This window comes from Sceloporus occidentalis, unplaced genomic scaffold (genome assembly GCF_023333645.1).
Source record: "Sceloporus occidentalis isolate IW3139 unplaced genomic scaffold, rSceOcc1.0.p SCAF_3, whole genome shotgun sequence".
In the NCBI taxonomy this organism is placed as follows: Eukaryota; Metazoa; Chordata; class Lepidosauria; order Squamata; family Phrynosomatidae; genus Sceloporus; species Sceloporus occidentalis.
The window spans coordinates 117,834,167-117,861,775 of NW_028316983.1; the positions used below are offsets into that span (position 1 = coordinate 117,834,167).

General features: G+C 40.8%; 2 protein-coding genes across 4 annotated transcripts in view; one reads left to right on the forward strand and one right to left on the reverse strand.

Annotated features, from left to right (window-relative positions):
• Nucleotides 1-27,609, reverse strand: part of LOC149316624 (ras-specific guanine nucleotide-releasing factor RalGPS2) — a 150,125-nt gene that overhangs the window by 46,481 nt on the left and 76,035 nt on the right. The gene's annotated exons all lie outside the window — the stretch shown is intronic.
• On the forward strand, nucleotides 735-26,238 carry LOC149316625 (angiopoietin-related protein 1-like). The gene is made up of 5 exons (XM_089515954.1): nucleotides 735-1,015; nucleotides 14,430-15,260; nucleotides 19,955-20,148; nucleotides 22,863-23,133; nucleotides 24,953-26,238. The coding sequence occupies exons 2-5, from the start codon at nucleotides 14,441-14,443 to the stop codon at nucleotides 25,138-25,140; spliced, it is 1,473 nt and encodes a 490-aa protein (XP_089372080.1). The 5' UTR covers nucleotides 735-1,015; nucleotides 14,430-14,440; the 3' UTR covers nucleotides 25,141-26,238.

A 27,609-nucleotide genomic window follows, 5' to 3' on the forward strand; every position in this document is an offset into this window, starting at 1 on the left:
CTGTAAAAACGTCAAAAAAATTAAACTTTTTTTTCAGGTAAATTATCAAATAGTGAAGATGCCATCTTTTACTGTTTTAAAAATTGATTTGGTTGTTAAGGATTCTCTTTGTTGTGAAGCTAAACAAATGTCTTCTGCTTTCCAATACACGCATTTCTATGCCTGTGTAACACAAAGAGTTAATACTGTCTTACTACTTCTAAGTTTCTTTATGACTGTTTAAGTATGAACTGTTTTGAATTAAGTGAATATAAAAGAACTGAATGTGACATTTAGTCTGCATTCTTCACCACTATAAATGGTTCATGTTACTGCCACATACACACACAGACATACATGCGGTCTTTTTCTTTCATGTCTGGGAATAGTGAACTGAATATATCAGCCCCCACAATCTTTCCTTTACAAAGCTTACTACTGTACTAACTTAAAAGACCTCTGCAGACAGCGCAAGACAATGTTGTGTAACTGCCTAAATTCTTCTTAATTGTTTCCCCTTCTGCTGCTTTCCCTTAAACTAGCAAACAATCTCTTCTTTTTCATACAGTAGTTCTTGAACTCCCTCCTCCCCTCAATTTTGTCCCTTCTCCAAAGGTTGTGGATAGGAAATCCTTCAGAGGGTTCCCCCCTTCACTTATTCAGTGACATCATATATGGGCTGACTGTTTTAAGTCTAGGCATGCGTTTGTTTAAGAAACACACCCAAGTGTGCTGTATATGGGAGCAAGGTCAGCTGTTGCTTGTTAGTACATTTCAGTATGCAAGTGCAAAGCAAAGACAAAGCAGCTTTAAAACATCTTCGTCATTTCTGCCGTAGAAGAAAATGATTTTGATAAATAGTTCTCTTATTAAATTAAATGGGGTGATACATACTTGGATCTAACATAAGGCACGACAAAACAGGAGCTCTCTTCAGAACTACAGAAATTACCAGCTAAACTGTACGAGAGACAAGGCTACACAAAGAAGAAGCCTCTGGATTTTTACTCTGCTTTAGAAGAAAAAGTATTGTAAGGTTGGTGTTTATACATTATCTTTGTTTTCAATCTACAGGCAACTTTTCTGCAGTTGAAGTTGCTGTTACATTCTATGTGCTCTAGAAATAAATATATACTATCAGTTGATTTCATGGTTTTGGGACCAAAATTGTGGATTTTGATATGACCTGTGGATAAGTCGAGGCTAAAACATAGGTGCATGTAACAAAGGGTCTAAAGGATGAAGCATGGGAAAACGGTGCCAAAGAACTTACAAAATTCCAGCAGGCATAACTGTTTGTGCTCAGACTAAAGGCTGGATGGATTTGGGGGGGGGGGGGGTCAGTGTTTCCAGGAGAGATTACACTCTTGCCTTTCATCAGGGAATGGTTTCATTTTAAAATAAGAATTAAAGTACAATACTTACACTGACCTGTGGATAAATCGACTCAGTTTTTTGGGGTCAATTTTTGATTAAAGATGATTTAGAAGTTTATCTTATACCACCCAACTCATTTTTATGGTCCCCCTTTACAGAAAGATGTACAATACTACCACTAATTAATCAGATTCATGCGTACAAGACAAAAAATTCAGTCTTCCTTTCCTACTTTCAATCTGATTTAGTAGAAAAAAATGAGTCTCTGAGACTGATCATAGAAAGCAATCATAAGTGCTATAGCCTCCCCAGGATTAAAAAAAAATCTTCAGAATTCCTTAGAACCAAAATGTTAGGTTAAATGTAAGAAAAGAAATGATTAAGTTAGTACCCTTGAAATAATGTCATAGGTTTCATTTTAACTACATATTACAATGACAATCTCCAATTAAAGCATTCACTTGACTTTTCTTTATTAGCAGTCAATCCTTTCTATCATTCACCCAGGTAGTTTTGAAAAAGGGCACTCTTTCACTAAACATGATGCTTCACAGGCATATATTTAGATTTAGATTTTCCACTGTAATGTAACACTTTTGTCTGCAGAGCAGCTCTAACTGTTGTATGACACAATTGCCCTAAGGAATGCTGTCTGCTGCCTGAGGAACTCTAATACTGCTAAATTAGCTATCAGGGAGGAGGATCAGTCTAGAGCAACTTATTATTGATCCATGAAATGTTGTAAACCTCACTCTACACCATAAAGAGTAACGTCTGATTACAAACACTGGAGGTTTTCTTTGAAATCTTTAACTGGCACAGAACCAGCAACAACGAAGTTTCATGTTATAGTGGAGCAGACACTTACATAATACTGTTTACCCATAAAACAGCTTGAGTGAAATAGCTGGCTCCTAAAACTATCCCTGGCTCTCTGCTATGTAAATGCTACAGAATGTAAAACTAATGCATGCAGTGGACAGTAGCCCAAATTTTTTTATCAAAAATGTTTGCATAGTAATATGCAACAGTTTCTAAGCTCTAGGTTTATGCTCACTGATATTTAGCCAGTACTCAGTTACACCAAGAAACCAAGACAGGAACACTTTTATAAATTGCTTTCAAGACATTTCTGAATGGTTGTACTTAGGATGTCATAAAAATCTTTTGTGTTACTGAAAGTTCAAATTTTAAAAGTCTTTTAATAATGGTTCTTAAGGGAGTTTTAAATAATACATCCTTTAATGGTGCTAGTCTAACATGTGATTATATAACAGTCTTTTGGTAATCTGGAAAACAACACTACACTTTTGGTAGTCTGGGAAACTACCTGAGCAGGGCTGTCAGCAACTGGGTGTCTTGCAGATCTTTCATTCAAAGGGTCACCATAAGTCAAGCCAATGTGATGGAAAATAACAACAACAGAAACAACCTAGAATAATCTATTGAACCAGATAGGAATAAATTTATTTTTGTCTGTAAAAGCTTCAAAATAAAATGAACCTTTTTCAAGTAAATTATCAAATGCCATCTTATACTGTTTTAAAAAGTGATTTGGTTCTTACAACCAACATTGTTGTGAAACTAAACGAATGTCTTCTGCTTTCCAGTTCACACATTTCTATACCTGTATAACACAAAGAGTTAACACTGTCTTACTACTTCTAAGTTTCTTTATGACTGTTTAAGTATGAACTGTTTTTCATTAAGTTAATATGAAAGAATTGAATGTGACATTAAGTTTGCATTCTTTTTTTTTCTTTTCTTTTGGCGAGATATTAATATTAAGTCTGCATTCTTCAATTCTTCACCATTATAAATGGTTCCTGTTACTGTCACACACAGACACACACAATTTTTTTTAAAAAAGTACTTGTATTTACTTATACCAAATGTTTTCTCCAGCTTTCACACTTGCTGTGCAGTTCAGATTACTGTTTCAATGCAATCTGTGAGAGATAAAGTATTCCAAGTGCGGAGTATTTCATGGTTGACAATGGAAGACCTGTGTTTGCATTTGTGGTACTAATTTGCTTGACAGCTGCCATTATGCTGGAAAAAAGCCCAGTTCATTTCAGCAGCATGTACTGTAACAGAATGACCACAACACAACCAACTAGATAATCAGTGCAAGAATTCGCATTTTAGCAGCCTGCCTTTTTCTAAAAAATTCTTAAATTTCAACTGTAATCTAGCTATGAAGCACTTTTCTAAAATCTAGGATTACTACATCAACTCGCGTGGACTTGTTTCTAAATGTGTTCTGTAAGATGATGCACTTTTGGTTCAAGTGGCTTAAAAATCAATAGAGAGAATTCATAAGCAACAATTGAAAAACTACTAGTATACAGATGACATTTAACACAACAGTACTGGTCTGTCATGCCAAAAGAACAGTGCTGAAAGCATTTTAAATAAAATATATCCTTCACTTTGTTATCAGTTTTTATACTGTTTGCTGGTGCAAAAACCTTTTGGATTGATTTCTCAGTGAGTAAACAGCAGGAAGTAAATGAAAATAAAATTAAAGTTCTGATAATAGTCCTTAAAGTGAAGAGAACATCCCCATTTAATGAACATATTCTCAGATAAGATTAATATACTCAACAATGGATGAAGCTTCATGATTTGATTAAACAGTGGAAATAAAACAAAACATTCACTTTAATATAACATTTGAGTTCAAAACAGATATGGCTAACACAATGTGATAATATACAATAAAAAATACAGTAGTCCCCGATTTAAATAAGTCACTGTATCGGATTGGACAGGTTCTTGTCATTAAACATGTGTCACCTACAGATTATTTGAATTATAACATTTTGGCAGGAACTGAGGTATTTATTTTTTTAACATATCCAGGAAATGTGCCAAATTCAGTGGTGCATAAAGGAATGAGAAATGGAAACAGTCACACTGCTCCTGAATATCTGCACCTAATACTCTTGAATATCAATATGAAAACTGAGATCCAGGAAATGTCTTCTTGTGCACATGTTAAAAGACACTAAAATACCATTTCATTGCAAATTCATTTTGCCAAGTATAGTTTGCATAAGACACTATTGTAAAATATTAATTACAATTTATTTTTTGCCACCTTGTAAGATAAGCTGGCTTTAATTTTTAAAAATATTGTTTATTACTAATTAAATGTCAACCATAAAAACTTTGGTAAGAAATAAAAGAAAAATCAAAATTTATCAAAATTGATTGAAGAATGGGTGCAGAAAATAAAATTGTCATAGGTTTTGTTTTGCTCAAAGTACCAATGTGTCAGTACATGTCAAGAGAACTGATAAATATTGCTCCCTTTGTTTCCACCTATTACTAAAGGTTAAAAAATACAGTTGGCCCTTCTTATACACAGATTTTTTATACATGGATTCAAGCATCCATGGTTTGAAAATGTTCACAAAAAGTATAAATTTCAAATATCAAACCTTGATTCTCCATTTTTTATAGGGGACACAATTTTGCTATGTCATTATATTTATTGGGACTTGAGCATCCATGGATTTTGTTATCCATGGGATATCTTGGAACCAAACCCCAGCGTAAAACAGGGGTCCACTGTATGTTGTAAAGAGCAGATGTACCTAAACCATAAAGGCCATTAAGTTGGAAACCAATGCTTTATCATGGATTCTTCACATGTTACAAGTGAAGGAAAGGAAAGGAAAAATAAACTGCAAAGAACTGTACTTAAAACAGTAAAATGTTGTACAGCGCGCCCTTGGCTTACGCGGGGGATCCGTTCCGGACCCCCCCCCATGTAAGCCAAATTCCGCGCATGCTCAAGCCCCATTCAAGTGAATGGGGCTTGTGCATGCAGCGGAGCGCTATGGGCGCACGCCCCATTCATGACACAGCTTGCGCCCCACGCACCTTTCACCATATGCTGAAAGCCGCATATGACACGGGCGCACTGTACATAAAATAGAAAAGGAAATAAACTGAGTAAGAAATACTATCAATTTTCATACTGGTAAATTGGTTCTCTTAAAATAGAACATTTAGGGAATCCTTTTCATTTGGAATTATAAAAGCTTAAGGCCATGTAAAGGACACGTACATTCACACCCAAGTGTCTTTCTTTGAGCTAAAACCTGAAGTATTTTAAAGTGGTCCCTTTGTATACGCGGGGGATCCATTCCAAGACCTTGTCCCATTGATTCTAATGGCGGAATGCTCCTGTGTGAGCCATTTTGTCCCCCCGGGCTTGCTGTGCATATGAGCCAAGATCCACAGATGGTGCGGGCAGACTATTTACATGTCTATCAATGGTATAAGGAACAAAAATGGTAACATACACTGTTGAGCAGCATTTATTTGTAAGAAGTAGCTGGTCGAAGTGAAAGCTAATTTATACTTCAAACTTGTTCTCAGTCTGGAAAAAGCCAAGACATTTTTTTCTGTGTATTTAGTAGGGAACATCCCTATTATGGTAGCATTGTCACAGAAATCTATAAAGTCTTTAACACAATCTAAGCTGAAAGCATTAAGTAAACTTCATGCCAGGATGCAGATGACATTTGATATCCCTCCTCCAACTGCTGAGGTAGGACATAAAGGTGATGAACAGGTTGCTCACCTGTAACTGTGTTTCTTCGAGTGGTCATCTGCGAATTCACACAAATGGGTTTATTCTGCGCCTGCGCAGCAATCCTCGGAAACTTCTAGAATCTCCAGGCAGAAAGCAATGTATCTTTCTGCAACTTTTTGGCGGTAGCCCCGCCCACCCATATATAAGGCCCCTGGTGGCCCGCTCCTCTTCAGTTCCGAATGAGCCGCTAATCAGCGCGGCAACAAGCGTTGTCAAATGAGCAGACACTGAGGGGATGGATGGGCGGGTTTGTGTGAATTCGCAGGTGACCACTCGAAGAAACACAGTTACAGGTGAGCAACCTGTTCTTCTTCTTCGTGGTCTCTGCGAATCACACAAATGGGTTTAGACTAGCGAGCTGTAGTCTGTGGAGGAGGGAGTGTCAAGATCAAATAGTCACATGACAATAAATATGCAAACTAATACCTGAGTGATTTATTTACAGTAGACAGGTTAGTGCATGGCAGACAGTAACACTGCCCTCCCAAAGGCTGCATCATGCCTGGGCCTTGCGTCCAGCCTATAGTGTCTAATGAATGTCAACGGCTGGGACCAGACAGCTGCCTTACACACATCCTCAAGGGGGATCCCAGTCAAAAAAGCTGAGGATGCGGCTACCGCCCTAGTTGCATGGGCTCTAATCCGACCTGGTAGAGGCTTCCCTGCCAGTTCGTAGCAAAGGTGGATGGTGTTGGCCACCCACTTGGAGAACCTCTGCGGTGACACCGGCAGCCCCTTCTTAGCTTCGGAGTAACACACAAAAAGTCTCTCTGAACGCCTGGAAGCAGCAGTTCTGTTCAGATAGAACGCCAGCGCCCTGCGGACATCCAGGGCATGGAGTTGGCGCTCAGAGTCTGTGGTCGGATTGGGAGCCAGAGTCGGCAAAACAATGTCCTGGTTGATGTGAAAGGCAGACACCACCTTAGGCAAGAAAGTGATGTCTGTACGGAGCACCACCTTGTCCTTATGGAAACGAAGGAAGGGTTGGTCCATCCTCAGGGCACACAGTTCACCAGCTCGACGGGCTGACGTGATGGCTACCAGAAAGGCCGACAGGAGTCTCAGGTCCGTGGTAGCTAAGGGCTCAAAGGGCTTGGATACCAAATGTGCCAGGACGGTGTCTAGACACCACTGCGGTGTAGGGTCTAGAATCGGTGGATGTAAATTGTTGACTCCCTTAAGAAACCTCTTTATAAGAGGATCCCCAAACAGGGAAGGTTTGTCCTGAAATAGGTAGTGAGATGAGATGGCTGACAGGTAGCACTTGATAGAACTCAAGGAGAGACCTGTGCCTATTAACGTCATAAGGAATTCCAGGACTATCGGGATGGAGACACGGGATGGTGGAATGTCCTTTGCTTGTAGAAAGGTTAAGAACCTATCCCATTTGTAGGCATAGGACCTCTGTGTGGATGGTCTTTGTGCTGTCTTAATGATATCCTGTACACCTGATGGAAGTGTCCTCAGGATCGTATCCTCCATGCTACCAATGGGAGAGATTGCATCTCGGGATGGTGGACTTGTCCGTCATGGAGAGATAGCAGGTCGGGCTGGTGCTCTAAGCGGAGATGGTCTTGCGCTCGTTGTAGGAGCGGAGCAAACCAAGGCTGCCTGGGCCACCACGGGGTTATCAGGATTGCGTCCGTGTGGTCTGCCAACATCTTCGAGAAGACCCGTGTGATCAGAGGAAACGGAGGGAAGGCATACAGGAGGCCCTGAGTCCACTTGAGCTGGAAGGCGTTCCCTTCCGATCTTGGCTCTCTGTACCGTGAACAAAATCTTGCAGTGTGGGCGTTCAGCCGGGAGGCAAACAGGTCGAGGAGGGGGGTTCCCCAGCGATTGAAGAGTCGGGACAGCACCTCTGGATGCAGTCTCCACTCGTGGCAAGTGGAGGGTGACCTGCTGAGATGGTCTGCAAGGTCGTTCTGGTCGCCGGGCAGATGGATGCATTGCAGCAGAATCTTGTGTGCTATACACCATTCCCAAATGCGGATGGTGACTGACAGCAGAGTCCTCGACTTTGTACCACCTTGTTTGTTGAGGTAGTACATGACGGTGGTGTTGTCGGTGAGAAGAAGTACCACCTTGCCCGCGAGGACCGACTGAAAGGCTCTGAGTGCTTTCTCCACGGCAAGCATTTCCAGGACGTTGATGTGGAGAGTAGCTTCCGCCGGTGACCATCTGTCCTTTATTGTAAAGTCCAGTGTGTGGGCGCCCCATCCTTGCAGGGAGGCGTCCGTAGTCAGGGAGAGATCTGGCTGAGGGGGTAGAAATGGCATCCCCACACAGACGTTGTCGGATTGGAGCCACCATCGTAGAGACCTCTGTACAGTCCTCGGGATGGTGAGCAACTTGGTAGCCGTGTCTCGGGCGGGGTCGAAGACGGAGAGAAACCAAGATTGAATGGGTCTGAGGCGCAGTCTGGCCCACGGTGTGACGAAAGTGGTAGAGGCTAGGTGTCCCATGGCGACTTGCACGGCACGGGCCCGAAGGCGTCTTTGGCGGAGGCAGGGCTGCAGAGATGTACAGAGGGTTTGGAACCTTGTCTCTGGAAGGAATGCCCTCATCTGTACAGAGTCCAGTGTTGTTCCTATAAAGTCTATTCGATTGGAAGGAGTCAAGTTGGACCTGTCGAAGTTGACCTGTAATCCCAGTGCTTGCAGCAGGGATAGGGTGAATTCGAGGTGCCCGAGTAAGATGTCCTTGGAGGGCGCTGTGAAGAGCCAGTCGTCCAAGTATGGGAAGACTGTGATCCCTCTTTGACGCAGGTACGCCACCACGGGTGCCATGCACTTGGTGAAGACCCTGGGAGCTGTGGAAAGGCCGAAGGGAAGGACCCGGTACCGGTAGGCCTTCTGGCCGACGGCGAAGGCGAGGAACCTCCGGTGGTCCTCCAGGATCGCAACGTGGAAATAGGCGTCCCTCAAGTCCAAAGTCACGAACCAGTAGCCTTCCTGCAGGAGTAGTAAAATAGAAGCAAGGGTTACCATCCTGAACCTTTCGTAAATAATAAATTTGTTAAGGGCCCGTAGATCCATTATGGGTCTGAGGCCAGAGTCTCTCTTCGGTACGGTGAAGTATCTAGAGAAAAAACAGCGCTTGAAGTCAGAAGGGGAGACGGGTTCAATGGCGCCTTTGTCCAAAAGAATGCGCACTTCGTCAAGAAGGGTGTCCGAGGGGGCAGTGGAAAGAAAAGCTCCAGTTGGTGGGAGCTGGGAAAACTCTAGGGCATAGCCCCTACGGACGATGTTAAGTGCCCAAGAGTCACTGGTAATGGCGGCCCAGGTGTCAAAAAAGGGGCTCAGCCTGTTGGAGATGACGAGGTGCGCCGGAACCCATCAGAATCTCTTCTTGCCCCTGCCGTCCTTCTTCCTATAGCCCTGTTGGTATCTGGGCTGGGAAGATGGCCGCCTGTCGGTTGGAGGAGCAGGTGACCGGGAGGATTGGCCTTGAGGCTGAGTGTCCTGATGGTAGGGACGGTCCTGTGGTTGGAAGCGGTAGTGGCCGCCTGGATGTCAGGGGCGCTGACTAGTGTACCTCTGTCGGGGGGACTTGGAAGCGGAGGATGACATACCGTGTTTTCTGGCGGCAGTCTTCATCCTATAACGGAAGCTGAGTTTCTCATCCGTGTCCCGGTGAAACAAGCCCAAGTTGTCAAAGGGCATGTCTTCTATGGCTGCCTTCGCTTGTGGAGTGAGGTCTGAAGACCGGAGCCACGCGTATCGCCTGAGGGCTATGGAGCCAGAGAGGACCTTTGATGCACAGTCCGTCGAGTGCCTCGCGGAGATGATCTGCTGTCCGCCTATCAGGTGGATTTCATTCCTGAGTGCAGACATCATCTGCCTCCTGTCATCCGGCAGGTCAGCGATGGTGGGGTCCATCTTCTCTACGAGGTACTGCACGTAGGCCCCCATGCAGGCCGCGTAGTTAGCCACCTTCAAATCCAGGGCCGCTGAAGCATAAAACTTCTTAGCTAGGCCATCCAGTTTCTTACTGTCCTTGTCGACTGGAGAAGACGAGGACTTTGGGACGAAGGTGGACTGGGCTCCTTCCACGATAGCCGAATTAAGCTTAGGGTGGTTGGAGAGCCAAGAAGGTGCCGAAGGAGTGACCCGATAGAGGTTTTCAATCCTACGGGATGTCGACGGGATGGAGGCCGGTGCGTCCCAGGAGCGTTTGGCAATTTTCTCTAGCGATGGGAGATATGCCAAGGCTGGTGGAGCTGGGGCGGAACCGTGGATCCTTCTCTCCACCGGGTTGAGGGCATCGTCCTCGGGGTGGGCGACTTCTAACTTCAGGGCATCCGACATCCGGATTACCCTGTCGGCAAAGGACCTGACGTCGTCTGTAGGGGACGGAACCGCAGGTCCCTCCGGGACAAATGGAGCCTCGTCATCGTCGGAAGGTGACGCAGAGCGTGGGGATCTGGATCTGGATCTTGATGGAGATCTGCTACGCTTTCTGGGCGACAAGTCGGTGGTGGTCAAGTCATCCAGCCCGTGGGAGGCATCAGTGGCGACGGTCCCGTGAACAGTCCCGGATGTTGCGCCGTAGGCGGGACGGGTCTACCGGGATAAGATACTGTCCGGTACGGTGATCGAAGACGAGATCTGGGAAGGCATCAAACAGGTCCTGGTCCCGTTCCATTGAGTCTGGACGGTCCGGATCTAAGGCGGCATCCGCCTCAGCCCCTAGTATGGCCCGATCCTTCCTCGGGGGGGAACGGGGGCGCTCTGTGTCCCATCTAGCGGGACGTGGATTCACCACAGGAGAGGGAGAACGGGGTCTAGCCCTCTGTGGGGATAGGGGAGCATCGGAGTCGTGGAGCTCCCCCTCAGACTCCGAACCCAAGTCCACGATCTGCAGGGTGTCCGCCGGTGCAGAGAGGTGGCTCGCAAGGAGGACCCTGGGTTCCAAGGGTATAATCCGGGAAGACGCCGGTACACGAGTCGGGGTCTTCGCCGGTTCGGCCACTGGGGATGTAGACGGTGCTGGCCTCAACTCAGGCGGAGGCACTGAGACCGTACTTGGAGGGCCCTTGCGACGGCTCTTGGCTGGCGGAGATGAAGAGCGGGCCCGTTTCTTCTCATGGTCGGAGCGTTTGTCTCCTCTCTTCTTGGAGGCCCTGGGAGCGTCCGCGTCTCCAGAACCACTGGGCTGGCTCAAAACCTTCTCGTAGAGCGCAGCCTTGAGTGTCCGGTCCCTGTTCTTTAGGGCCTGGGCCAACATAGCTTTACAGTGGGGGCAGTTGCCAGGAATATGGGACTCCCCCAAACAAAGGACACATTTTTCATGGCCATCGGCCTTAGGGATTTTCACCCCGCACTTAGTGCACTGCTTGAAAGAGGCCATGGTAATCGAGTCCGTTACCGGTCCGAGGTCAAGCCGAAAGATCACGTAGAAGACAAGCTGATAGGGAAAGTCCGAAGAATGGTCAAGAGATTCAATCATGAAAGGAGCAACAAGATGCAAGCGAAGTTCCTCGAGCTGCTTAGCGCAGCGGAATGAAGGAACTGAAGAGGAGCGGGCCACCAGGGGCCTTATATATGGGTGGGCGGGGCTACCGCCAAAAAGTTGCAGAAAGATACATTGCTTTCTGCCTGGAGATTCTAGAAGTTTCCGAGGATTGCTGCGCAGGCGCAGAATAAACCCATTTGTGTGATTCGCAGAGACCACGAAGAAGAAACATATTGTATATTCTCGACTATAAGGTGACCTCATGTATAAGTCGAGGGCAGCTTTTGGGGCCAAAATTATGGATTTTACTATAACCCGTGGATAAGTTGAGGGTAAACCTGGAGGCTACTTCAGTGTGTGTATGTGTGCGTACAGCAAGACAGACTCTAATTGAGGCTTTTTGCTCCAGCATTAGTTTCAGGCTTCACCCAAACAGTGACGGCCACTTCAGCAAATGTGGAGGGACAAGTGTAATATAATTGACCCATCTGACATATCATCTCACTCCTGACCCGTTTTCATAGAAACCAGCCATGCTGGTTCCTACAGAGATTCCATTGTTCTACCACTTTAGACACCATGGAGAACTTTGGATGAATGAACCCAAATGTACACAAACAAGAGGACTACTGGGGAGGGTCACTACAAAGCTCTCATGCAAATGGTTATAATTAGATGTGTACCATTCTTCTCCACATACAAGTACTCTATCCAGGCTGAATTCAATCTATGATACAAAATATACAAGCTCAAAAAGCAGCTGATCCCTACCTCAAGATTCTGCATAACCTGAAAGTACTGTCAAGTATCCCTTTTGAATGCTGATCATTTGAACTGATAGAATAATCTGCACATTGTTAAAAATCTTCATTAAATGCTTGGGAAAAACCCCAGACTGACATCATTCCAGAATTTGCTCTGTGCATTTTGCTAAGAAACATGCCATTTCTACTACCAATAGCAGATCACTTCATGAAAAGCCAAATTGCTGTTTGTGCTTACTCCTCAATTGTAGCAGCATGCATTTGTTATTTGCAAACATATTGAAAATTTCTTTACAGATGAAAACAATTATAGTTATTTTATTTTTCTAAATAATGTATAACTCCTCCCTCTCTCACTATGAAAGTCCCAGGATTCTCACCAATTGCAATAAAATCCAATAACCAAACAGAACATGATACATGTAAGAAAATAGGAGTAAAATGATACCCTCCCCTTGGGAGCAATCCAGGCCAACTGTTAAAGTCAAGTTTTTTGTGGGTTTTTTGGGCTATGTGGCCATGTTCTAGCAGAGTTTCTTCCTGATGTTTCACCAGCATCTGTGGCTGGAATCATCTCTCTGAAGATGCCAGCCACAGATGCTGGCGAAACGTCAGGAAGAAACTCTGCTAGAACATGGCCACATAGCCCGAAAAACCCACAAAAAACTATGGATGCCGGGCATGAAAGCCTTTGACTTTACATGTTAAAGTTAAGCATTAACAAAGGCTTTTCCAAACATACAGCCCATTTCCTTTATACTAAAATATGAATTTGGAACAGGAGGAGGGCCTCTGGAGATGATTTTAAAATGTGGGCATGCTAAAATGTGGGAGGTGGTCCTTCAGACATCATGGTCCTGCTTTGTTGGAATCAAACAACAAACCAGTGCTGTTGTTCTAGCGTTATAGTAAGATCCTGATACCTAGCTCCAGTCAATATCCTACCTGTTCCATTTTTAACAAGATGATGTTTTCAGACAGTTTTCAATGAGCTCCATATAGCACATGCTTCAGTAGTTAGTTGTGATATAGTTAAGATATATGCCACACACTCCCAAACTGCCACCTTCAAAAAGAGAACTAGATAAATGGGACTGGGAGGCAAGAGTGGGTATGTATGGATGACTGCTATTACACAACCATTGATAAATCAGTTAGCCAATCAATTTTTCATTAACCAAGCTGTGACAAAATGCTCTTGCATACTTGCTGTGCTCTATTCCACCCCACAGCATTTCTGCCATCTTGCAGCTTCCATTTCTCACTTTATAGTAGTAAATGTAGTACACATTTCTCCAGTATAAGAAAATGCAGTGCGGTTGAGCATGGTCTTTCTCTTTCTCCAGGATTTGAAGCATCAGTATCCATTTAAACTGTAGAAGATTAAAATGAGTGAGTGTGCACATGTGAACATAATATGTGCCTGGTTTCTTTCTCTAGGAATAGAAATAGAGCTGAGGTAGCAGCAGAGAGGAAAAACTCCTGGATACAAGGTTGGGGAAAGTAATTCCTCTGAACTTTTTTCTACGGTAGGGCAGGCTGGACATGTTGAGAAAAAATGAAATTTATGCAATACTAATCTTAGCATATAAAATTATATTATTTGGCATATTGATTAATTTTCAAGTATAAAAGCTTTAAATTTATACAAGCCGTACTGTGAATATACTATATATTAAAAAGAGAGCTGCAAGCTGCTGCAGTCTGTGATATCTAAGCAGATGGATCTGGAGAAAAATAAAATAAAAATGATTTTAAAATTAAGGAGGCCCTGGGAGATAAACAGGAAGAGACTATATGAGGATTGCAAAAATCTGGGAAAACATCTGAGTGATCTGAGTAAGCTGAACACATGCACAGGTAATTTCACAAGCAAGATGTCCATAAATGAACAAAAATGTGCAGCTTCTCTATTAGGGTTTTTTTTTTAAGTCAAGAGAACATTTGGACAGGGAAGCAGCTGTCAGAAAGAAGCATTTAGAACCACCATTAAGCTGTGCTATACAAATTACCAGTCTGAATGAGCCTTAAGTACCTTTGAAACAGACTCTTCTAAACTCTGATTAATCTGTCACACTTTTGTCTCCACTTGTTTGACTGTGACCTGGAAGGAGGGAACAAGACATTTACACTACCAAAATCTTAAACTTTCAGTCATTGATGAATTTTGAGAGTTTTATGTAAGAACCTTTATCATTAGATCACTATTTATTTATTTATTTATTTATTTATGCTTATTTTAGATCGCTTGAAGATGAAGACATTCTCATGGACTTTGAATTTACTGTTACTACTACTATTACCAAATGGATGCTATACAGAACAGTCTAAATTCAATAAAAACTCCCCTAGAAGATACCCACGTTCTACAGAAGGAGGAGAGGAAGGGAAAAAGTGTGGCTATACATTTATTGTACCTGAACAAAAAATAACTGGACCAATTTGTGTAAATACTAGAAGCACAGAAAACAAAAAAGATGAAATTACAAGAATGGACATTGAGAATCTGAAGGATGTATTGTCCAAACAAAAGCGCGAGATTGATTTGTTGCAGCTAGTGGTTGATGTGGATGGGAATATAGTAAATGAAGTAAAACTGTTGAGAAAAGAGAGCCGCAACATGAATTCCCGTGTTACTCAGCTATATATGCAACTCCTCCATGAGATAATCCGCAAACGGGACAATTCACTTGAGCTCTCCCAGCTGGAAAACAAAATTCTCAATGTCACAACTGAAATGCTGAAGATGACATCAAGATATAGAGAACTTGAAGTAAAATATGCAGCACTAACTGATCTTGTAAATAATCAGTCAGTTACCATCTCATTACTGGAAGAACAATGTTTGCGGATATTTTCACGGCAAGACACCCACAGTTCTCCACCTTTAGTTCCTGTGGTACCCCATCATATTCCTAATAGTCCACATTACACTCCAGGCCTCCTAGGAAGTAATGAAATTCAGAGAGATCCAGGCTATCCTAGAGACAGAGATGTGAGGCCACCTTCCGATCCAGCTACTTCTCCTACAAAAAGCCCTTTGAGAATTCCACCATTAATGCTGATCAATGAAGGTAAGGCATTTACTACATTTCTAGAATTATATTTGAACATTTTAAAGACCACCTGAAAACATTTAACTGGTGAATATGAAAACAAAACACAGAATAAGAAAAGAACCTTGATCCTGTCATCACATGCTGTTTCCCTAAAAAGCCTCTATCTTGTGGTTTTCAGTTACAGCTGACCAACTAATATTTAAAAAATGGGCAACTGAGCAAGTTATATACAAATATGTAAACAGTGTTCTGATCCTAGTGATTATTTTTTTCATGGTGCTAGATAAAGGAAGTAATAAGGGCTACTCTTTACTCTCTTATCTGCTTCATTCTTTTCTAATTATATTCCCAATTATTTTTCAGCTTTATCTTAGACCATGCAGGCTAAAGCCCCCCTTTGAGGCCCCCCTTTTGACTGCAAGCCTCTCTAATGTCTGAATCTACAAAATACAGTGCATCTACACCATATGTGGGTGGACTACACACGGCTTCCAGCTTACGCGGAAGCTGCTTGCCAATTATAGCAATGGCGCACACGCTGCCCACGAGCTGCAAGCACGCACCTCCATTGTTTTTAATGCGGCACGAGCATACGCGATTTCCTCTTATGCGGGGGGATCTGGAACGGAATTGAGAGGGCCCGCTATATTCTTCAGGACATACCATATATATGATCATGATTTCAAGTTATTTTCTTTTAAAGCCCAAAACAGACTGGCCAAAACATACATCATTGGGCTGCGTAGCATTTTGATGCCACACGCCCTGACCACAGCCTGAAGCTGCCCCAACCTGGAAATGCTGGTTGGTTGGAAGCATCGGCATTAGGCCAGATTGGGGCTGCGTATGTGTGACTGCTGTGGTGCCAGGGCAGATCTGAGCCATCCTTTTTGGGAGATCTGTTTTGCCCCTAAATCTGTTAGTCAAATAAGATTTAAAAAAAAAAAATCAACATTTTCATTTAGGGTGGATTGAAAACCATTTCATTGCTGCTGCTAAACAACTGGGTATCAGAAATATTTGCAATCTGCTAAAAAACACAAATATCTAACAGGAGACCCAGTTCTTCCTTCTGTCCATTCCTGGAATAGCAAGTCCTGAGTTCACCATATGGCACTGCCTGTTGAAAAGGGGAACAAGTATGATTGTTATGAATTCTCCCCATTAAATAGCCACTACTGGTCAGGTCAGATAGCCATGTGATACAAGATCTTGTGTGGCATATTCTTGCTTACAAGATCTAGAATACAGTCTATCACTGTAGTTTACAATCAATACAAAGAAATAGAAGAAGACAAAGGCAGAACAAGAGACCTATTACACAGGATGTGAGAAATTAAAGGGATGTGAAGACAAAGGCTTTCATGGCTGGCATCGATAGTTTTTTGTGGGTTTTTCTGGCTGTCGCTGTGTTCTGGAAGTGTTTTTCCTGACATTTTGCCAGCATCTGTAAAACTCTAGGATAGCTTGGATCTCTCTGAATTTCATCAGGAATAAACACAGCCACATAACCGGAAAAACTGACAAAAAATTAAAGGAAATGTCAAACCAAAAAGAGGGATGCTATATGATCAAAATATCTAGCCAAATAAAAAGCCAATGAAGTAGTACAATGAGAACCTACATAAATTACAGATTTCTTCAAGGAAGACCCATTTGAAGATAAACAAATTGCAAATGTGAGGTGGAAAAAGTTCTCAAACCACTTGGGAGAAACAAATAATCAGAAACAGATGACATAAGAGCTCTTTCAATCTATAGCGATGGAATCCATTTTAACAAAAATCTTCCACCCAATATGGAAAACAAAACAATGGCCCACAAACAGGAAATGTTTAATATATATTCCAGTCTACAAGAGAGAGGACACCAGCGATAATCATCAGACCATTGAACTGATCTTATATGCAAGGAAAGTGATGCTCAATATTTTGCGAGAAAGGTTTTTGCCATATCGGGAGTGAGAAATGTCACATGTCCAAGCTGGGTTCCAAACAGGAAGTTACTAGGGATCATCTTGCAAAAATAGGTTGGATAATGGAATGTACCAAAGAATTTCAGAAGAAAATCACCCTCTGCTTTGTATGTTATAACAAAGCCTGTGATGAAAAACTATGATCCACTTTTAAAGAAATAGCTGTACCACAACACCTGATTGTCCCAATGCATAACCTATACTTTGGACAAGATGTCATCATCAAGACACAATAAGGAGAAACAGAATGTTTTCCCAATGTGAAGACAGTCAAGCCTGCATGTATCATCCTATATGATATGGCAGTTTTATTTACATAATATATCATATGGAAAGCAGGATTAGACAGAGGAGGCAGGCATGAGAAATGTAGAAAGGAACATCAACAATTTAAGATATGCAAATGACACCATATTACCAGCAGAATATAGTAAAGACTGCTGGTAAAAGTTAAGAAAATGAAAAAGCAGGATTACAGCTAAATATTAAGAAAACAAAACTAATGACCACATGATTTCCATAACTTTCAAGTGGGTAACAAGCCACAGATGGGCAGGAAGGAGTGGCCCAAGGCTGCTCCAGCAGCAAGAGGATCAGGTCCATGGCGACTGCATGACCTGCTCCGAAAGTGGGCCATGGCCACTGGGCTCAACCCGCACTGCCAGAAGCCAAATTATCCTGGCCCCTTTTTGCTCTGGTCTAAAGGACCGGAGCCCAGCCTCGGAACGGCTTCTAGCCACATTGGAGGTGTGCATCATATAAACAGTGTGGCTCCAACTGGCCAGAAGCTACTTCTTTTGGACTGTGTGTTTCAGTTAAAGGCTTTTGGACGGTGTGTTTCAGTTAAAGGTTTAGTTATTAATTAAAATGGAGATTGTAGCCAAGAAATAGGAGAAAGACTAATATTTAGAAAGGCAACCATGAAGGGTTTAAGTAAGATCCTCAAGTGTAAAGATGTATAATTAAATACCAAAGTCAAAATCAGCCAAGCCATAGGATTTCCAGTTCTATGTATAGCTATGAAACCTGGTCAGTGAAGAAAGCTGAAAGGAAGAAAATTAACTAATTTGAAATGTGGTAATTGCAAAAGAGTTTTATGGATACTACCAAAAAGACAAATGAATGGTTCTAGAACAAATTAAGCCTGAACTCTCCCCGAAAGCCAAGATGACTAAACCTAAGCTACTGAACTTTAGACATATGAGATGACAGGATTGATTGAAAAAGACCATAATTTTTGATAGAATGGAAGGCAGTAGGAAAACAGGAAAGCCACAATATTGGTAGACTGAGTCAATCAAGGAAGCCATGGATCTGAGTTTGCAAGACAAGAGCAGGGCGGTTGGCAACTGAGATCTCTCATTCAGAGTTGCAAGCTGAAGTTGACTTGATGGCAAACTATTACAACTACTACTGTTCTATGTATTACTTTCCAATCTGTTCTTAAAAGAATGTATTGGCTTTGTGTTCCCTTAAACAGCTGCCTTTTTGTACTAAGACTATTTTTATAGAGTTGATCTTACTGAATGCTATTGTTTCTCGATAGTGTGTGTCTCTGTGTATGTTATTTTACAAGTGATTTTGTAAAATCACTTCTGATTTACCACTCTGAAAAGTGGTAAAGAAATATGCAAATTAAATTCAGAGAGTTTATTTTATTACAGTGGGCTGCTGATATCAACTGGGATTAGGTTCCAGGACTCCTCATGTATATCAAAATCCATAGATGCTCAAGTTCCATTAAATACAATGACATAGTAAAATGGTTTCCCTTATGGCAAAATCAAGGTTTGCTCTTTGGAATTTATATTTTAAAAGAGAATTTCAAGCTGTGGATGGTTGAATCCACGGATAATGAATCTGTAGGTACAGAGGGTTGACTGTATTATGTTTTGGCTTACACTCACTAGCCAGTAGAATCACAGAATCACAGAGTTGGAAGATACCACAATGGCCATACAATCCATTTCCCTGCCATACAGGAATACACAATCAAAGCAGCTGAAACGGATAGTCATCCAGACTCTTTAAAAATCTCCGAAGGAGACTCCATCACATTCCAAGGCAGCATATTCCACTGCCAAACAGCCCTTATCATTAAGATGTTCTTCTTAATCTTTAGGTGGAACCTTTTTTTCTGTAGTTTGAATACACTGCTCTGTGTCCTAGTCTCTGGAGCATCAGAAAACAAGTTTGCTCCTTCTTCAATGTGATATCTTTTCAAATATTTAAACATGGCTATTGTTTCACCTCTTAACTTTCTCTTCTCCAGGCTAAACACAGTATGCTATAACAACTTTTATTATGTGCTTCCTTTCCATTCTAGACCCATGAAGGAAACAATGGCCTGCATCCTACTAACAGTCTCTACTAGAGCAGACCCATTGAGACAAAGTCTTAATTAGTTGACTCACCCACCCTTTAACAATTGATTCGAGGGGTCTACTCTCAATGGGACTGATCAATAAGATTCAGGTCAATTACGAAAACATAATGGTTTAGACATTTTTTAAAAAATGTGAGGCTCAACTGTTAAATGTTCCTGTTCTAGTATTAGTAAAAATGAGCCATACTTAAATTGTTCACAAGATAAAGGACAACAGTATCTTATATCTAATCATCTTTATATTTGTTAATTTAACTAAATGAAATATTAAACCATCAATACATATGATCAAAAAATTCCAGTGCATGTGTGTTTGTGTTTATTTTAATATCAAACTGTTTTCAACAGGCCCATTCAAAGACTGCCAACAAGCCAAAAAAGCTGGATATTCTAGCAGTGGGATTTATATGATTAAACCTGAAAACAGTCATGGACCAATGCAGTTATGGTGTGAGAACAGCCTTGATCCTGGGGGGTGGACAGTTATTCAAAAAAGAACAGATGGTTCTGTAAATTTCTTCACAAACTGGGACAATTATAAGGTAACTTCGTTTTGAAAGAAGTGTGCATGGGGAGTGCTAATTACATTATAATGTATATTCTGTATAAACAGTATAGTCAGCCTTCTGTATTGGAGGCTAGCCATCCATGGATTGGAGCATCTGTGGATGGCCCCACTTCATTACTGTCAATAATGGGACGAAGCATGAATGCAGCCACGGCAATACTTTGCACATTGGTAATAATTACACTTGCGGTCCCATGCTTTTTAGTATCCATTGTGGGTCCAAAAAAGAACCCCCGCTGATACAGAGGGCCAACTATATAAGACTAAAATGACACGTAAAAATAATTTAAAGGCATGTCCACAAAGACTTTTTTTTGTGGCTGGTTCAACACTTTTGTATCAAAGCCATCAACATTTACAGTGATAATTTACTTTCATGAAGATAATGTTTAATAAAAGCAATGCATTAGTATTTAACAGTTTCAACTGATTTCTTCTTTGTTTTGTCAGTACAGTGGGCCTTGGTATCCTTTGGGGTTTGGTTCCAGGACCCCCCTCCCCCCATGGATACTCAACTCCCATTAAATACAATGGTGTAGCAAAATGGTGCCCCTTATATAAAATGGCAAAATCAAGGTTTGCTTTTTGGAATGTATGTATTTTTGGAAGATTTCCAGGTCATGGATGACTGAATCCATGTATAAAAAAACTGTGGATATGGAGGACCATATCCTTCAAACAGAATCTTATCTTAAGTTTACATTAAGCACTTTACTGTAAATGCTATACAGATAAATAGGACTGTCATCAAATAAAAGCTGCACAGTAGGACTTATTTCTGAGTGTATGTTTCCATTTCTTAAAATTAATGCTTGTTTTTCATTACAGAAATACTGACCTGGACACCTGCAATTTTTATAAATTCATATGTGTGTGTGAGAGAGAGAAAGAGAGAGCATATACACAGTGGGCCCTCTGTATCCATGGATTCTTTATCCACAGATTTAACCATCCATGGCTTGAAAATATATATATTTTAAAAAATCCAAAAAGCAAATGTTGATTTTGCCGTTTTTAAAATAAGGAACACTATTTTACTATGCAATTGTAATTAATGGGCCTTGAGAATCCACTGATTTTGATATCCATGTCCTGGAACCAAACCCCAGGGACTCAAAGAGCCTAATGTATATATTTAAAAAGTCATCATATTGATTAGAGCACCTTTTGAATTGAGTGCTTTTTACTCCATTAAGCAAATGAAGTAAACCTTACAAATAAATAGTTATTATTGCCATAACAACACAAAACCAAAGATAACTAAAAGCAAAGGAGAAACAGCTTAGGAAAAAATGGTACAATGTGATAAACACAATTCCTGCATTCATACAATAACCCCTGGTTTCTTCAGAGTGACATGTACTGGTACTCATTTTATTACAGTACTGTATTCCGTACATATAGGCAAGAGGTTGAAATGAATGTAACCAAGGTCATATACTGTTTGCAGGTTGTGGATGTACTGAATAAACACATCTAATACCAACAATAGATGTAGGGGTGAGGGAAATGTCTTTGCAGAAGTATCCTGAGGAAATAACAAGGCAAGGCAAAAAATACAAAAGCAGCTATTAATGTCAGCCTGTATTGAGCACTTGCATCTCATAATCCAGTAACAACAAAAATCCACCAGTGATACCTTTATTGGGCAATCAAAATGTACAATATACATGTTGCAAGATTTCAGAGCTCCACTGGCTTCTTCATCAGGCAAAGGTGTTAAAAACCATAAAGGAGGGGAAAATGGAAGATGTTAGTCATAAGCCTGCATTTTGCTGTCTTTGTTCTCAGTTCAGATAGTATGGAGGGGTATTTCTTGCAGGCTGGCACCTCCTCCTTCTGGCCATCTGGTTACGGGGATATTCTCAAAGTCCAGGAAATTTAACATATGTTTGCAACACAAAAAATATACTTCCAATTGCAATCCAATATGTTTCCATCATTTGTGAAGCCACAGGCCCCTTCATAGGCAGAGGACACTGAATTTCTCAGGAAGCCTTTATGCTTTTGCACCACGAAAACTTTAGGTGATGTTGTGGTAAAACATGCTAATCCAGTCCAAAATTTTGGGGGAAAAAAGTTTTTCCTTTGCTGGAGGCAGAACCCTCAAATAGTAAGGCCCAGTCTGATGGCTCTCTCTTTATGATTCCACTGTTGCGGCTATAATGTAGCATCTTGAAATCCAAAAAAGAACCCCCACCCAGGAGTAGCCGTGTTGGCCAGTAACAACAAACATCCACCAAAAGTCCAGGAAATCTAACATCCATTTGAAACACACACAAAAAATACTTCCCTTGCAATCCAATATGTCTCCATCCTTTGTGAGGCCACAGGCCCCTTTGTAGGCAGAGGACACTGAATTTCATAAGAAGCCTTAATCTCATAACAATGAGTAAAAAATAATCTTGAACCGTAATATCATTTGCGCTCTGAGTTTCATCACCCCTTCCAACCAATGATGTGTAAGTGGCAGAGCAAAGACGCATATAATAAAACAGAAAGACGTGGGGTGAGCAGTAGAGGAGGAGAAGGGAAAATGAATGCATGCCTTGTGAACTACCAACTCCCCTCCCTCCAAATTATCACAGTCTAAAAGTACCAAAATATGTATGTAGTATTTTTATTATAAAGCTTTCTAACCATAAAATGTAAGGCAATCTAATGAGAGCTGTGTTGTTTTTTCCACAGAAAGGATTTGGAAATGTTGCTGGAGAATACTGGCTGGGATTGGAAAATATTTATTTGATTTCAAATCAAGACAATTACAGACTTCTGATAGAACTAGAAGACTGGAGTAATAAGAAAGTCTATGCAGAATATAGTAGTTTCCGACTAGAACCAGAAAGTGAATTTTATCGATTGCGTCTAGGAACCTATCAAGGGAATGCTGGTGACTCCATGATATGGCACAATGGGAAGCAATTTACAACACTAGACAGAGACAGAGATATGTACACAGGTATGAAATACCACATATTGTATCCCCACTGTCTATTATTTTAGGTAACAACTGAGTGTTAAAGCACTAAAACATTTAGATAACTTTGGAGAAAAATACCTGTTTTGTTTGAACATCTAACACCGGTATGTTATTGTGAGCAATACTAAAATCATGTGTAATATCTAGCACATAACATACCAGATAAATACTAAGCTTTAAAGTCTTGGTCTGTCATGGAAGAGTATTATTCTCATGATGTAATGACATATTCAAATACTACACCACATAGAATTATATAACAAAATCAATGTTGTAGACTTCACTCTGTCCAGATTTAGTGAATTATTTGGACTTTACAGAAGACTGCACAAGTTCCTATTATTTAACATCGTATACACTTGACTATATGTCAAAAAAATATATGCCCCAAAGTAACTCTAAAATTCTGGGTCGACTTATATATGGGTCAATACACTAATACTGCTTAGAAAGGTTCTAAAAGAAGTACTGCCTGATACACTCAATAGCCTACCTCAGCAGTGCTTTCTGAAAGAGCTGCCCAGGCAGAGGGGTGTGTGTGCGTGTGTGCGTGTGTGCAAGAGGTGATTCCATTCTCAATCAGATGTTAAAAACTTCTCTCCCCATCCTCCTCCGGATCTCTGTTTCTCTACCAAACACCCCATTTAACTCCATTTCTTTCTCTTTTCAATCCAGTGTTTAAAACCATCTCCTCCAGCAACAGGGAAGTGGTGTTAGGTGGTCAGGAGAGGTCCAGAGATGGAGAAGGAGGGAAGGAAGTGGAGTTTCCCTGTTTACATCCTTTGTTACATGCCCCTAAGTTTTACCCTCAACATATCCACAGGTTACATCAAAATCCATGATTTTGGCCCTAAAACCTTCCCTCAACTTATACATGAGGTCGATTTGTACATGAGTATATATGATAGCCTTTACAACTGTTAGAAATTTAATTTTTGAAAGATTAGGGTATAAAGTTATCAAGATTGGCTATACTACTATTAAACAGATACAACTGCTCCTACACACATCTTTGCTATCTATATATCACTTTAAACATTTTCTAGGAAATGCAAAATAAATTCATTCTCCAAATGTACACAGACTTTTTGCACAGAACTCCATATCGCATATACACTTAAAAGCTCATGCCCCTTCCATAAGGGGAGACTATATACAGTCAGAAGATGAAGTAGTACTGAACTCCTTAGAAAATATTTCAAGTGACAATGGTGAAAAAGGAGCATGTCCTAATGGGACTTGAGAACATCTGCAAGAATAGCTAATTTTCTGAGGGTGTAAAGAAAAATATTTTGTTCTGGAGTAGGCATATAACAAAGTAGTGTTTGTTCTGGAGTAGCACATAACAAAGTAGTCTGAAGATGCCAGCCACAGATGCTGGCGAAACGTCAGGAAGAAACTATTCTAGAACATGGCCACATAGCCCAAAAACCCCACAAAAAACTAAAGCAGTGTTTCTTCAACAGAAATAGAACAGCAAGATCTAGCCATCACATGAAGGCCTTTCCAAGAGATTTCATGGAGCTTGTTCATGCTATTTGGAAGCAACTTTAGTTCTGCTGGAAGGTGCCCATTGAAGTGGCTGATGACATCTTTGAAACAGTGAGGGTCTGAGCCAATACCACTGACTCCAAAATGGGGAAGTTTCTGCTCAATGATGCCTTACTTCACTGAAAGAGAAATAACAGCTAGCATGACCTCATGCAACCTTAACTTTCTATTGTCTGAAAAAGCAATTAAGATATACTTTGCACATATACTATGAGGTTTAACTTATTTTGTTTGTTTTTTCCTATAGGAAACTGTGCCCATTTTCATAAAGGAGGCTGGTGGTACAATGCCTGTGCTCATTCCAATCTCAATGGAGTATGGTACAGAGGAGGACATTACAGAAGCAAGCACCAGGATGGGATTTTCTGGGCTGAGTACAGAGGCGGATCATACTCATTAAAAGCCGTTCAGATGATGATCAGACCCATTGACTGAGACACTTGAAACATTAAAAAACTGTCCATGAGTTTCACACAAATGCTACATTTCAAGTTGTTTTGCAAATTTATTTACAACAAGCAAGCCCAACAAAGTATTTTTTTAAAAAAACATTTCTTATTGCAGTATTGGATATGTTGTTTATACACGTACTATCCACTCGTAAAGTAAGCAGGAGTTGCATTTAAAATAAATCTCTGTTCATACAAAATATATGGACTTTATCGGGAGTAATTAAAACAATCAGATTTGGTAGACTACAAAGAAAATTCTGAATGAATAACTGTTGTAGGATGAGATGATGTTGCTGTGTGTTATGTGTGCAAACATTTGCTTTCACAGATTTAAAACTATTTAAGTTTTTTATTTCAAAATGATTTCCAGTGGAAATCTTATTTTGAGATACAAACACAATGAATAATGCAAGACAAAGAACTGGAGGAAAGCTCTGGTTTTGCAAGCATATTTTTGTGGCAAATGAATGATTTCAGGACAGTAGAGATATAGTACAGCTTTTACAAGATACATACACCCTGCATCTGTAGGGATGAGGGGCATTGCTCATAAACCTTAACCCTAAATTAGTGGTGGGCAAAGTGAATCTCTTGAGAGGCTGCTGGGTTGCAACTGTTGTCACTACTGCCTATGCTGGTTATGGATGAGTTGCAGTGTGACAACACCTAGAAGGCCAAACTTTGCCTATCCCTGCCCTAGATACAAATACTGTATAAGAATATTATTAATAGTATTTCTAGAGCATTGTTCCTAAATTCTCAACTTCCTTCACAGATGTCCAGTAATCCATTACAACACAGAGCTCAGAAACTTACTTTTTGTAAGAATGAACATAAAGCCATGCTGAAGCTATCTGTAACTTGGCTCCAGGTCATCATTCTACCACTGCTCAGTCATGTCATTATGTTCATTTTTATAAAAAGTAATGATCTAAGCTCTACAATTACTACCTACAATGTAAGGCAAGGTAGTAATATTAGCCTCATTCTACAGAGACAAATAGATAAACTCATGCACAGAGTGAAGGTCTACATTGATCTAGGGACTTTTCAGTGAATTTAATGTTCTTAAGCCATTACACTATACTAAATGTGTTTGATGGAAATAAATCATTTTGGTTCCAACTGTTCTTATGACTAATTCATTTAGGCACTAGGGAAAAGGATTTGTGCATTTTACCAATACACACACTGATGTTATATGTGTTTTAAAAACTCAAATATTCAAGACTACACTAATTATGGATATGTAACGCCTACAAAAAAGTACTTTCAATATACCAAGTACTGCAATTTAATCCAGACGTCAAATGCTCAATTGTGTATAGGTCCTAATTAGTGCATTGCACCTACTAAATTTCATGTTATTGTCACATATTCTGGAAAGTATTTCAAATTTTTTCCTAGATTGACAAAAAAAGCTGAAGGATCAAAAGGTCACTTGTAGACCCCACTTGTAGGGTATGCACTGATTAGTGATGTTGTAGGTTAATTTTCACTCACAGCAACTTCTACTGCAGAGAAAAGACTGTTTATAAATCACATTTTACCAGAGACATAAAAAATTGTCTTTACAACATAGTATAGACTTTCAGAAATAGATATGTCCAAAAATAAGACTTGTGTGCAAATCTTTAACATTTATATAAGACTAAATATAAGAACTGTTTACACATGTGTAAGATTAGAGAGAAGACTATTCCATGGGTGGAATCAAGCTAAGTATTCTTCCTGTGACTGACCGCAGAAAAACACAGAAGCATGCAGCACTACCAGGAGGGCTTCTCCAGGTGGTTACCGGGATGAAATGAGTTCATAAGGAAGAAGTTGATATATCAGGTAATTAGGCTTGATAGGCTAACAACAAAACCTTAAATCTTGCCTGTTATCAAATAAGCAGCCAGTACAATTCCTTCAGCCAGATGTGCCAATCATGAAGACTGGCAAAAGCATTTTACACTAGCTGCATTTTCTGAATCATCTTTAAGGCAGTCACACATACAGCACATTGTAATAGTCTAACCTCATGATTCCCAACATCTAGATCACTGTGGCCAGATGGTTTCAGTTCAGGAACAACTATAACTAGTGTACCACCCAAAGCTGGTAAAAGGTATTCCAAAGAACAATGCCTTCTGGGTCCTGCAGCTATAAAGATGGATCCAGAACTGTCTTCAGGCAGCATTTGGTTTTTCAAATTACTATCAGAAGCTGAATTCAGACAAAAATTGGTATGGAAAAATTAGAATCATTCAAAAATGCTACTGCAATTGTCTCAAGATCCTTTCCCTCAAATGGGCCATTTTCAACTAGGTGGCAGTTGTCAAGAACCATGAGGTCCAGAGTGAGTTTCTTTAAAAGTGGCTGTAACATTTCCTTCTTAAGAGGCGTGAGCATCTCTCCTCAGTGTAAAAAAGGATTCACCACACTGTAAATCCAAATCCACTTGGCT

Coding starts and splice junctions, on each gene's coding strand:
- LOC149316625 (XM_089515954.1), top strand. CDS start 14,441: ATGAAGACATTCTCATGGACTTTGAATTTACTGTTACTACTACTATTA. Junction 15,261..19,954: donor ATTAATGCTGATCAATGAAG/GTAAGGCATTTA, acceptor TGTTTTCAACAG/GCCCATTCAAAGACTGCCAA. Junction 23,134..24,952: donor AGACAGAGATATGTACACAG/GTATGAAATACC, acceptor TTTTTCCTATAG/GAAACTGTGCCCATTTTCAT.